The sequence below is a fragment of the Engystomops pustulosus genome, chromosome 8 (genome assembly GCF_040894005.1).
Source record: "Engystomops pustulosus chromosome 8, aEngPut4.maternal, whole genome shotgun sequence".
Lineage (NCBI taxonomy): Eukaryota > Metazoa > Chordata > Amphibia > Anura > Leptodactylidae > Engystomops > Engystomops pustulosus.
The window spans coordinates 27,078,964-27,093,167 of record NC_092418.1 but is presented as its reverse complement, the minus strand read 5'-3'; the positions used below and the strand labels follow the sequence as shown (position 1 = coordinate 27,093,167).

The window sequence follows — 14,204 nt, the reverse complement described above, 5'->3', positions numbered from 1 at the left end:
TTGTATGTGATCTATATACACTAATAACATTTGTATAAGCCAGAAATGTGGGAAAGCACAGTAGGTAATTGCCACCATGTATTCATCATGTCTGGACCCCTCCATCAACTATCAAGCGTGTTCAGCTTGGCCGAGCATGCATAATAAATTCTGAGGAGGCAGGGGGTGCAGCTGCCACTTATCTCAACAGGATCAGCCATCATAATGAACATGAAAATGTAATAAATATAAAAACTCCTGCAAAAAAAAAACAAACAAAAGTGTGTGTTGTATTGAGTTTATAGACATAATGCAAACACCCAGGGGCGGGGCTTAACCTGATCGTATCTGCGCTCCAAGTGATACACATGCGATCATCAACAAGCACCCGCTGTTTTGCATTGCGTAATGGGTTTTAGGAGAGACAATAAGAAAAATGAACCAGCAGGGGCGGATTTACGTATAATGCAACCCATGTAATCACCTGGATCCTTGGACGTCAATGGGGCACCTCTCTGACATCCTCGGGGCAACAATACATTTTATAGCAATGGCAGACCACCTTGTCCTTCCAATAGAGCCAGCAAACTACACTAGGGGGTTCTCAGAGCTTTACTTTGTACTATAATGTTGATTGTGGATACTGTATGCAGTAAAGCTACAAAGCGCCCCCTGGTGGTTGTTCAAGGTTGTTAGAATTTTATCATTCAATGTAGTCTTAATATTTATGAGCCGTTCCTTAGGAAAAAGTCATCAAAACCATAACTGGTTGACGGGGTTGTGGCACTGTCAATCCGCTCATTCAAGGGGATACATTTCACCTTACATTGCACCCATAGGGGTGACTGGGAATTGGACCTCCTCACCATTCTGATATTGATGACTAATTCTAGAAATACAATATGTGAATAGGCACCTTATCCATATAGCAGATAGCAGAGTGTTGACAAAGATTTAAGGAACTCAGTCTTGAAGATGACAAAGGCCAAAGTTTTGGGGCCTATTTGACAAGGCAATTTAGAAGGGATCTATGGCAGAGATTCCTGTGGTTATTATTGGCAGGAGTGGCGTTTCCTAAAGTACGTGTGCTTGTGGCACAAGAGGGTTCTCACAACACCGTTCATGTGTGGATGGGTTCCTACTCCCTATTTAGGCTCACTTCTGCAGCTAGCCCTCAAATCTGTAGGCCCTTCAACACTCTCTATATGCCCTACCAGTCATCAGTGCATTAAGAGAAACAAGTTAGCTGAAAGCCAACTTACTGATCGGTCGGGGTCTCAGTGATGAGACCCCTACAGATCACGAGAACGGGGTTTGTGGTACCTCCGTCGGGACCCCTCGTCACTCCCCGAGATGACCAGAGCAGATGGCCGTGCATGTCCTTTCTGCTCCATTCCTCTTTATGCAGCTGATGGAGATTGTCATCTTAGGGAGCGACGAGGGGTCCGGCGGAGGTACCTTGGACCCCCAGTTCTTGTGATCTGTGAGGGTCTCATCACCCGATGAAGAAGCCCTGCATTGAAGTCTTTTTTGCCAACAGCTTACTGACATACCTGAAGGGAACAGTTCCTGTGGACATCGGATCCCTTTTTTCTCCTTCAGCGTGAAGCCCTTCTAATGCGATATGCTATACATCAAGCTACCTATAAGGTGAGCCTCCTACCTATCACTCTTTGCATTTTTGTCCTTTGTGATTACTGTACATTTGAATTTAGTGCTCTTTTCTCCAGGGTCGGCTCCAGGTTTCAGTAGGCCCCTGGGCGACAGACCCTTAGTAGACCCCTTTGCAGTGAACTCATGTGACAACATTAAAATTTCAGAAGATAAAACAGTCTTCTGTTCCCTAAAATATTCCCTAGTTTATCATCCCAAACAGCCCCCTAATGGTTATTTTATATAAAGCCCCCTTTGCCCCCTATGGATTCATTATGTACAGCCTTATGTGGGGCCCCCCGGGAGCTCTGGTCCTTGGCACTAGCCCAGATATGCCCAGTGCTGGCGCCGGCCCCGCTTCTCTCCTACACATGAATAGTGATGACCTGTGGTTTGTGACCATCTTCACTCCAGATATAACCAAAAGTCTTGATTATGGAAAGTGTCCTTAAAAGTGGGAAGGGAAAAAATGAAAAATCTACTGTGGGTATCATTCATGGAATCTTTGTATTGGGTGCCACAGGTGTTAAAAGATGACTGAACCCTGTGCAGGTAAATACCACCCATTAGAAAGGGGTTCTACCTGTTAGTCAATTCCTCAATTACCATTGTACATTGTTATACAAAACAATATTGATATAGAAGATATTTAAAAGGGAGAAAATAAAAAGTAGAGTTTTGTCAAATACAAATAATTGCAATGGATAACCTTCAAAAGAAAACATAGCGGAAAGGTAAGTGGGTTGTTTGTTTGCGTTGTACATAAAAAGGAAGCCAAACATACCATTCATACATGACCTGCTTTGTACCATGTGGGCGATGCCTGGGATTATTAGTCAGACAAACATCTTTGTTGTGAAAAAACGAGATCCGCTCTTACGAAGCCTCTATACAAAGATGGCGGCCTACCTTAAGCGTCTCTATTATCTAAACCTTGGAGGTTTAATTAAAGTCATGTAAGCCCTTAAGATGTTTAGAATGAACCCATTTCCTTGTAGATCCTTGTGATAATGGCTGCCCGGAAAAGCCGGATTTCTCAGTAACAAGGCGGTTTAGATGGGCTGATGGTGAACATTTGTTAGTCACATTTCCACTTCAATGGGGCACATTTACTAAGGGTCCGCGGACCGCATTTCCGCCGGGTTTCCCGACTCTTTCTGTTTTGCGTTGCATTTAATTGGGCTTTTTTGGTGCACGCGATCGGATTTTGGCCGACTTTTGTGCGACACAAATTGGGGGGCGGGCCATCGCACAACTCGACTGATTCGGAATAAGCACTGGATTTAACATTCAAAATTGTGTCGCAAGCCATGCACTTACATGCACTGGGAAGAAGAAGGTGAACTCCGGCGAACTCCTGAACTCCTGAATCGCTCCAAATCTTCGTCGGACAACGCACCTCGGGGATCGGGACAGGTAAGTAAATGTGCCCCAATGAGTTTCCTTGATGTGTCCACTCACACAAAACAACAAGATACCTCGCATCTCGAATCTACCTTCATTTACAATGTATAATGGAAATCTATGATTGCCCTGATGGCACACATGAGATTATTGGGCAACATGGCTTTTTACACTAAAAAATGGGTCACAATTCTGTGGTCAATTTAACCTACTTACATAGTGACAGATTTATCATATGTTTTAGTTCTGAGACACTGTACAACTTACGACTTGGATTTGACTTATGATATGACTGTGGATTTAGATTAAAGTATCTGTGCCCTAAGAGGGGACACGCTGTAAGACAAAGAATTGTGCCCATGCATCCTAATTTTGTCTAGACAGACAAAGACTAGACAGATTTTATATCCAGCATGAGAAACTTTCTCTTCTCTGGCAAAATATAAAAAAGATTTTATACTCAAAATTTACACTTTTTTACATTTTAGAGTAAATCTGCCCCAATGCTACTATAGGCTCTTTGTTATGTTTATGCTTTGGGGTTACAATGACTTTTGTACTGAGTTTCTTGTACCCAGACAGGCAATTCTGTTGTTAAAGCACAAACACAAGATTTGTTTTTTCTCCACGAGTCAATAGCTCTTGGGTTGCAGGACAACTTTGCCTATTACTTTTAATACCTATGTCCAGCAGTTTCTTTGCTATCCTCCATGGTTTAGCTTGTCCCTGCAGTAGTTATCTTCTCTGACTGCTGTGCTGCTTATGTCTGTGAGAATGTAGAGTATTTACACAAGAAACGGAATGGATTCTAACTGCTGCTTCCTGCTCACTCTGGAGGGAGAATGAGGTCCTGTTATGCTCCCTGTGTGAAACTAGTAAAAGGACCTTATGTCAGTGAAGCTGTGTGAGTGCAGAAGTCTCCTGCAAATAACAGTGAGGTACAAGATCTACCATGTTTACGAATCAGTTAGTCAATCCAAGTCTATGATTCTGCATTCCTTTATTTCTCTCTCTCTCTATCTCTCTCTCTCTCTCTCTCTCCACACCTCTAGCTGTATAATAGACTCTTCCTTCTCCCCATGTCTTGCTTTCTGGACACTATATACACAGCAGGGAAGCTGCTAACACAGAACAAACTTTACTTCATTTAAATATTTCCCTGCTGGTTTCTACTAATTATTCCATGGTATAGATCCTTTAATGCACACACTATGAAGGGCTCAGTGGAGTTACTTCACGAGAGAACAGAAAACATCATGGGAAGTTACGACAACGTATAATTGTCTCAGGTTTAGGGCAAAGACAGGAAGAGCTTTGTCTCTGTCCACTTCACTGCTACTGAGGAGGATTTCTGACAAGTAGCTTAGAACAGAAAAATGCCATAACTATGGAAAGAAAAGGTCCAGCAACATAATATGGGCATCATCTCCATCGGTTATGTATGACTAAGGATAAATAGATGCATATGTGAATATCATAATATCTGACTACCTTAAAACCTTAAAACTTCCCATTTCTTTAAGCTATACATAAGACACAAGAAAGGTCCCCATTTTCCCAACTTACCAGGTTTGTGATTAGTTTTATTATGAGATGACAGTCTCCTTGAACCTTTGAAGAACTTGTTCTTGGTTCCAACTTAAACCATTTATCTAATCCTCCCACGGGGATCTCCTTTAAGATAGAAAAATGTAAAAGCTAATTAAAAAGAAAAACAGTATATATAAAATTATACCTATAGACCAAGGTTGAGGAATGAAAAGGAAGGCAAAAACTTTGTTAATGGCCCAAAAAGTGGAAAGAACACCTTCTTCCTGGCGCCTGCTGATCCTTAATATAACTAAAGAGCCAAAGGACTCTTGTTAATCACACGTTCCCTCTCTCTGACACACATGCAATCCTAATCCTAACCGAAACAGACGAGAATTGTTCCACTTAGAGTACATTCGGATGACTGTTATGGGGGCCGTTATGGGGGTTATTATGGGGATCGTGGCCCCCATAAACGTCTATGGCTCCAGTGTGTCACCGTGACCGAGTCGGCCACTTGTCTGCCTTTGGAGGGAGGAGGGTTGAGGAGCGCTCATCCCTCCCCCGGGCTCTGTGCTTCCCTGTGATCTGGTCCAGGAGAGCACACTGCCATCTGAATGAGCCCTTAACCAGAGGCTTAACTTGAAGAAGATCCTGTTGCTAAATCTGCACTAAGCTTTATGGGCCTCCTTGGGCTCCTAGTAGTGGACCCTTGCCATGCCTCTGCTTTTAACCCTTCTACACAACATCAATCAACCTGATTTAAAAGCCTAAATCTACACCCTTATCCTGGTTCTTCATGTTGTTTGACCACCTTATTATTTCTTTTTGAATGCCGGGCTAAAATAAAAGATGTAGTATTTTTTACCCTACAAATTGTCACGTTGTGCAACTTCCCGTATCCTCGCCTTTCAGCAATGATGTTCCAACATGTGACTCCACTAATGACCAGTGATTGGATGTAGTTGAAACATCATCATTGTAGGTCAGGATACAGAGATTTCAAGGATATCCAGAAACACCACCCAGGAGTGACCAGAGATAATTAACAGGGTCAAAATATTAATGACCCAAGTTTACTATAGGTCCTCAATATCAGATTGTTGGGGGTCTGACACACTGGTAGTAACTATTTCACAGAGAATGGGAAAGGAATCAGGCATCGTTCTAGTGGCCAAACTGAGTAATTGCAGCTCAGCTCTCATTAAAATACATGGGAGCTGAGCTGCAGTAACCAGGTCTGACCACTACATAGACAATGGCACTGTCTTCTTCATGTTCCATTCTCTGTGCAATGACTGCTGAGAACAGCTGATCTCTTTGGGTCTCTGTCTGACACCCTTCAGTCCAATACTGAGAACAAATTGTAAATATCAGTCATCAATCTTTTTGGCCAGGAAACCCCCTTTAAGGCGAGTTTGAGCTTTCAGTCAAACATTTTAGAGTCTGATTAACACCTTAAATCATTTTAACTATTTGCAGCACTGGGGTCCCAGGTCAACATCTGCAAAGAGATTGTATGTTCTCTCCGTGTTTGCGTTGGTTTCCTCCGGGTACTCCGGTTTCCTCCCACACTCCAAAACATACTGTAAGGTTGTTTAGATTGTGAGCCCCATGGGGACAGGGACCAATTTGCCATGCTTTGTGCAGCGCTGCGTAATATGTGTGCACTATATAAATAAAGAATTATTATTATTATTTAAGAATTCACACATGGAAAGGTTTGTGGAGTATGATGGGAGTCATCGGGAGGATGGGGGCGGTCATACAATCATATTTCCTACAGCTTGCCGAAGGTTCATCTGAATATTGCCATGAATTTGTGATATTACAGGATGAGTCATGTCGCTCCAAACACGATCCCCTCTCGTTCCAGCAGCAGTAATTAATCCTTTCCTGTTTACTTACGTTAATGGAGATGTTCAGGCATCCTAAGAAGTCATCTGCGTTGTCCTCCACCGAGCCGGTCGTTCCGTTGGCTCTTGCCGATTTCACTATCTGTTTGAAGTACCTGTGTAGAGATCTCAACAGGATGAGCTAATGCTCTAATCGCTTTATTACAGCTCATAGAAGATAATACGTGGCTCTGTTTTCTTCCTTTACTGCCATACACTGGAAGCGCTACATTTCCTCTGTACTTAACAGAAAATGTCAAGCGGCTGGATGACCTGTGCGCTCAATTACCCATTTTTATACCATATTGATGATATTATATGAGAATTTTCTTAAAGGGGTTGGCCACTTTTCAATAAATCTCTTCCATTAGACATGTCTCTGCATGTATATGTCCCTGTGTCTCTGCCTCCTTTCCCATGCTGCCCTGTGTATGTACACACAGCTTCCTCTATCTTTCTGCTATAGGTTGTCCCCATGATGTCTCCCGCTACAGTCTATCCTCGCTGACAGACACAGGAAGAGGGGAGGGGGAGGAACAGGATGAGTCATTACTCTGCCACTACAGCTCCTCCTATTCAGCAGAGCTCAGAGATGTAAACAAATAATCACGTAGAGACTGCACACAGCACTAAAGTAAGTGGCAGGAATTACTTAATGCACATTCATGGATTATTATTAAGGCGGTAAAGGTACAAGGGCAACATAAAAAAGTGGGCAACACATTCCTGTCTATATTATATATAACAATATAACAGCAGCTGGTCAGTTATGTTTGTGTGAGGAGGTATTCCACATAGTAGACATTGAAGGACTGGATTGGTTGGAGATGAATGGCAGAAGATAAATCTTGCTATCCCTGGCTGAGCTAAGCATGCATGTCCATAGGAATCTTTAATAACAGTATAGTAATACATAAGACTGGATGAAAAAGTCACACCACTTTTACAGGAATAGGGGGCGGTGGGAGGCCCAGGGGGCATTACACAGTGTGGGAGCAATAAGAGGGCGACATTATATAGTATAGGGATCATACGATGGGAGCATTATGCTGTGTAGGAGCCATAAGAGGGTGGGCATACTACAGTGTAATGGCCATAAGAGGGGGGCATTATATAAAGTAGGGGCCAAAAGAGGGGGGATTATACAGTGCAGGAGCCAAAGAGGGGGGCATTATATAATGTAGGGGCTATAAGAGGGGGGATTATACAGTGCAGGAGCCAAAGAGGGGGGGCATTATATAATGTAGGGGCCATAAGAGGGGGGATTATACAGTGCAGGAGCCAAAGAGGGGGGCATTATATAATGTAGAGGGCATAAGAGGGGGGACATTATACAGTGCAGGAGCCAAAGAGGGGGGCATTATATAATGTAGGGGCCATAAGAGGGGGGATTATACAGTGCAGGAGCCAAAGAGGGGGGCATTATATAATGTAGGGGCCATAAGAGGGGGGATTATACAGTGCAGGAGCCAAAGAGGGGGGCATTATATAATGTAGGGGCTATAAGAGGGGGGATTATACAGTGCAGGAGCCAAAGAGGGGGGCATTATATAATGTAGGGGCCATAAGAGGGGGGATTATACAGTGCAGGAGCCAAAGAGGGGTGCATTATATAATGTAGAGGGCATAAGAGGGGGGACATTATACAGTGCAGGAGCCAAAACAAGGGGCATTACAAAGTGTAGGAGCCATAAGAGGGGGGCCACAAAAGAAAGGAATTACCGGTAAAAAATACTAATGCAAGGTATTATAGTATTTGGGGGCAAAAGAGTTTGGGGATTGGGGGTTCAGCTTAATTTGTGTAAACTTTTTACCCATATTCTGGAAGTTGGAAGGTATAGGGGGGCAACAAAGGACTCACAACCCTAAGAAGTATAATAAGAAAAATAGACACTTAACAAAATGTTAAATTTACAACATTTCTAAGGTGAACTGTGAAAGTTAAGCCCCCGTAGATGGATGATGGGAGTCGTTCTGATTGTTCCATGCTGTTTTAAGGACAAGTGTTCCATAAAATGTAATGTACAAGGCTGCTGGTGAATTCCTATAGGCAGATAACAGAGTTTTGCATTCTGATGTGCGAAATCTCCCAAAATATTAGATGTGTGATCTCTGTCTTAGCTGCAATCGTCATGTGTCGCTGGTGACAAGAGCCTCAGCGAGATGATTAGGTTTCTGTTTGTCCCCAGCTCCCAGAGACACTCCGCTCCTTACTGCCGGCTAAATAAAAATTTTTCCCATATCATTTGAATCTTATTATACGACAGAGAAAAAGTAATCTGTGAGGCGGATAGATGTGTCCCGTTCTACTCATTTTATTAGAAAAAACGATGATACTAAATACTAAAGGAAATCTACTACCAAAATCCATCATGATAAATCAGGGACATTACTCATAGATCCAGGCACCGAGACTGTGGGAATCAGCTTATATTTGTTATTCATGGCCTCCTTCCTTCTAAAAGCAACTTTTCTCATTATGCTAATGAGCCTGGAGGGATCTGGGGTCTGTTACCGGAGCCCCTCCATGCTCTGGCTTCATAGGTTGCTACACAGCGTCTCGCCCTTCCCCTCTGCTCCCTCGGCACTTTCCCCCATTCCTCTGCCTTATGCAGTACAGAAATTTTCAGCATACAGTGGGAGGGGGAAATTCTCCTCCAATAGCATATGAAGCTGATGGGCTCTAGAAACACCCCCTGAGCCCTTCTGCCTCATTTTAAACATTGATTTTAGAAGGGAGAAGGATATAGATAAGAAAAATAAGAAGATTACCAAGGTCTCTGTGCCTGGATCTATTAGTAAGTGTCCCTGGTTTATCATTCCTGATTTTGATGTTAGATTTCCTTTAATAGTGCTCGGTGGAAAATACAATATATAGACTAGTCAGTCACTAAAAATGAGTACGTTTTAGTCCAGAGTTCGGGCGTGACCCAGACATATTGGCGGTTTGGTGGCTGTGCAGCCAATCTAGCAAATTGACACCCTTTTTACTAACCCTGATTGTGATTGGTCAGGTGTGTCCACCCTGCCCAATCCCGACCATGCTAGTAGGTAGGGGCATCAATTTTCCAGATTGGCTGCGATATGTCCTGGTTGTGTGGGACGCACCGGAACACGAACTTCGTGCTCATCTCTGTAACTAAACTCTAAATTGACCGTGTTATTTTTTTAGCAGGTGGGAACATTGTGGGAAGTATTTGGTAGGAAATTCATGAATGGGCTTGTTGTATTCTGTGGGGACATACCGTAACACCCAGCTTTCAATTTGGCTATGATTGGCTAGGGGCGTCCCTCTGGACAATCATATCTATGACTAATAGCTAGGTGCGTCAATTTACCAGATTGGCTGTTTGGCTGCCAATCTGGCTATATGTCCGGGTGGCATGGCGGAACCCAAACCCAGGAATCGGGCCACTCATCTCTGGTGACAAACGGGTCTCACACCACATTTATTAGGGTTCATTGTGAGCCACTGTGGTAATTTGATGCATTTTTATACTTTATTTTAGTTATACTTATGTCTAAATTAGATAATATGCCATATTGATTTCTTCTGATTTTCTCTGCAGGGGTTGAGATATTTGGACCTTCTCCTTCCGGATTCCTCACAGTCGCTGCTGGTGGAATTAGATTTGGAATAAATCATCTAAAATTTGGGTTTTCTGAATCAGAAGAAACTTCCAACTCCATGTTGATAATTTTACCTAATCTTAAAGCTGCATATTTTTTCAAGTCTCGACCTGTAGAAGGTAAAATGGCAAGTCGTGCGCGGGTCTAGATCAGAACAGGCTGGAAAATGACGAGGTTATGGCTAGACTGTAATATTTACTTTAATTGCCTTCTCACTAATTGCTGTAGCTCTGCTGAACATCCTGCTGACATATTCTGTAAAATCTACAGCATTAAAAAGACTGTGGGGACATTTATTAAAAGGCAGGATTTCATGTGTCTGCTAATTGGAACATAAACCTGGTTTATGTGTATCAAAGCCGTATCCGTACAGACTGTGCATAACCTACACAGCCTGAAAGTTGACCAAATACATTAAGTTTTTCAGATAATTCTAGTTGAAAAAAAAAGAGAAAAGCTGAGCAACATTTTATTTCACTATATATACATATATATTTATATATACTGTGTATACTTGAGTATAAGCCGACCAGAATATAATCTGAGGCACCTAATTTTACCACAAAAACAGGGAAATTCTATTGACTCATGTATAAGCTTAAGGTGGGAATTACATTGGTCATAGTCTCTCCCAGTATACAGCCAGCCAACCCCTAGTATATTGCCAGCCCCAGCCCCTACTATATATCCAACAGCCCATGTCCCCCAATATATAGCCTGCCAGCCCATGCCCCCACTATATAGCCTGCCAGACCCCTACCCTCCAGTATATAGCCAGCAGCTCCTGTCCCCCCAGTATATGGCCTGCTACCCCATGCCCTCAGCATATAGCATGCAAGGCCATGCCCCCAGGATATAGACTGCCAGCTCCTTGCCTGTTCCTGTATATAGCCAACCCATGACACCAGTATACAGCCTGCCAGCCCATGCTCCTAGTATATAGCCTGCCAGCTCTTTGCCTGCCCCCCAGTACATAGCCAGCAGTCCCCTGCCCCCAGTATATAGCCTGCCAGCCCATGCTCCCAGTATATAGCCAGCAAGCGAGTGCCCACAGTATATAGCCTGCCAGCCCATGCTCCCAGTATATAGCCAGCAGTCCCCTGCCCCCAGTATATAGCCTGCCAGCCCATGCTCCCAGTATATAGCCAGCAAGCGAGTGCCCACAGTATATAGCCTGCCAGCCCATGCTCCCAGTATATAGCCAGCAGTCCCCTGCCCCCAGTATGAAGCCAGCAGTCCCCTGCCCCCAGAATATAGCCTGCCAGCCCATGCTCCCAGTATATAGCCAGCAAGCGCCTACCCCCAGTATGTAGCCTGCCAGCCCATGCTCCCAGTATATAGCCAGCAGTCCCCTGCCCCCAGTAAATAGCCAGCAGTCCCCTGCCCCCAGTATATAGCCAGCAGTCCCCTGCCCCCAGTATATAGCCAGCAGTACCCTGCCCCCAGTATATAGCCAGCAATCCCCTGCTTGCCCCCCAGTATATAGCCAGTTTAGTTATTCTATAACTTAAGACAGAAAGGTAAAGATGACAAATATCTTCAACAGCCAAAATACAGAATATGGGGGGGGGGGGAGGTCAGTCTTTCAGCTAATTAACAATTATACAATTATTGTTTTAGTAGTTTTCATTGTCATGTAATTTTTTTATAAATATAAAATTGACTAACTACCTCTATGTATTGGTCACTTACCTGCCCATTCCTTTAAATCCACTGACCTCATTCAGCTTCTTGCAAGCCTCTGCGACAGACACATCATCGTCATGATCCCTGGAACGACATAACATGGTTTTACTTTTCACATCAGAATTACTGTGATCTAAAGGGGAGTGAAAAATAAATTTGAGGTTAAAAGTCTTAATGTCATTTTACACTGTGGGTAATCATACCAAATATCCATGTGTAGCACGTCACTGAAAATATCTTCAATTTCACTGTGGAAAAAAAGTGAAACTTAGTAAAAACAAAGGGATAAAATAAACTTTATTTAAAAAATTATTGTATTTGCTTTCCTATTGTAATATCCATTTAGAAATGCATATACTTATATCTACTTTACTAACTTATACCTCAGGGGCGTGTCCAGGTGTTAGTCAAAGGGGTGGGATTTCAATAGACTTGGAATCATCCAGATCTATAGGTCTCATATCTATGCATCTACCTAATATCTATCTAGACATTCACCTATCCATCCATCTGTCTCATATCTATGCATCTATATATATATCTATCTACGGATAATCTATCTCATATCTTACCTTGTAACTATTCATCCATCTAATATCTATATATATATATAGCTCTCTCTCAACATATATCTATTTACAGTGAAGAGTCTAAACTCTCTGCTGCTTGATGAGAGCTATAGAATGGCCACCTCTTCCACCCCCTCTAGAAGTAATATATCAGGTTATTTTTTAGAAAGTGGGTTCCCCATGCAGTGTCTCACATCGGGTGTTAAGAGACACTATTTTTAGGTGTCAGGCCGTGCTTTATAGCAGGTGATTGCATCCCTGATGCTGCACCCCCATCTTTCTGCTGGTGGTGCTGTCTGAGGCAATAGGCTCAACTCGCCCCATGGCTGTTGCACCCCTGCCTATTTATTTCATATCTATTAATCTGGAATAAAAAGAACCACACTATTGGAATTTTTCTGGAGTGCTGCTTTTCTTCAGTTCAACTATCTATCTATATATCCATATCTAATATCTATCCATCTATCCATCCATTCATCTATCCATATCTAATATCCATCCATCTATCAATCAATCTATCTATATCGAATATCTATCAATCCATATCTAATATCCATCCATATATTAATCTATATATATATATCCAATGGGGCAGATTTACTTACCCGGCCCATTCGCGATCCAGCGGCACGTTCTCTGCACAGGATTCGGGTCCGGACGGGATTTATGAAGGTAGTTCCTCCGCCGTCCACCAGGTGGCGCTGCTGCGCTGAAAATCATCTGAACGCGCCAGAATACACCGAGCTGGACCAGGTGAAGGTAAGCGCTTCCCAAGCGACACATTTTCGGTTTTTAAATGCTGCGGTTTTTCCGAATACGTCGGGTTTTCGTTCGGCCACACCCCCCGATTTCCGTTGCGCGCATGCCGGTGCCGATGTGCCACAATCCGATCACGTGCGCCAAAATCCCGGGGCAATTCAGGTACAATCGGCGCAAATCGGAAATATTCGGGTAACACGTCGGGAAAATGCGAATCGGGCCCTTAGTAAATGACCCCCAATATCTATCCATCTATCCATATCTAATATCTATCTATGTATCTATCAATCTATCCATATTGAATATCTATCTATCCATCCATTCATCTATCTATCTATCTATCTATCTATATCTAATATCTATCTATCATATTATCTATCAATCTATCCATATAGAATATATATCCATCCATTCATCTATCCATATCTAATATCTATCTATCTATCTATCCATATCTAATATCTATCTATTCATCTATCTATTCTTCTATCCATATCTAATATCTATCTATCTATCTATCTATCCCATATCTATCTATCCATATCTAATATCTATTTGTTCTATTCATCTCTATCATATTAATGTAAGTAATACATATATATTTCATATATCTGGAATTCATTAATGTTCTCTGCAGTTCTGTGCCTTTTAGATATATCCAGCATTTGCCATAGGTCCCAAATATTGGGGAAATTATTTTAGGATAAGACTCTGTGTAAGTTAACAAGAACTTGCAGATATTTTGGGCGCCCGATGTCACGCCACTTACAAAAGGAAGTTTTCATTCCAAATTGGATTCAAGGTATTGTTCTTGACCTCGGTGACCTGGATATACTTTGCAGGCAGCACTTCCCTTATACTGGAGCGTTTCTCCATTTTGTCTTTCTTCTTTCTGAAGCTAAATTTCCTCTCTTTCTTTTCCTCGGTTTCTTTTGAGCTTTGCACAATCATAATTCCCAGCATGCAATACGGGTCGCTGAAACCTATTCCAATTATAAAGAGGCATGTAACCGAGCCTTGAACATGACTGAGTTTTGCATTTAATGAGAATTATAATTTCACAGAATTGTTGACCTCTAAAACGAGAAGAAAAAAAAAA

General features: G+C 42.5%; 1 protein-coding gene across 1 annotated transcript in view; it reads right to left on the bottom strand.

Moving 5' to 3' along the window:
• The window catches only part of BAIAP3 (BAI1 associated protein 3), a 152,007-nt gene that overhangs the window by 49,222 nt on the left and 88,581 nt on the right, over positions 1-14,204 (bottom strand). The window contains exons 8-12 of the mRNA XM_072120408.1: positions 13,875-14,088; positions 11,981-12,025; positions 11,784-11,861; positions 6,475-6,577; positions 4,603-4,710 (exon numbers count right to left, since the gene is read on the bottom strand). Of these exons, the coding sequence (XP_071976509.1) occupies positions 4,603-4,710; positions 6,475-6,577; positions 11,784-11,861; positions 11,981-12,025; positions 13,875-14,088 (548 nt within the window). The remainder of the gene's footprint in view (positions 1-4,602; positions 4,711-6,474; positions 6,578-11,783; positions 11,862-11,980; positions 12,026-13,874; positions 14,089-14,204) is intronic.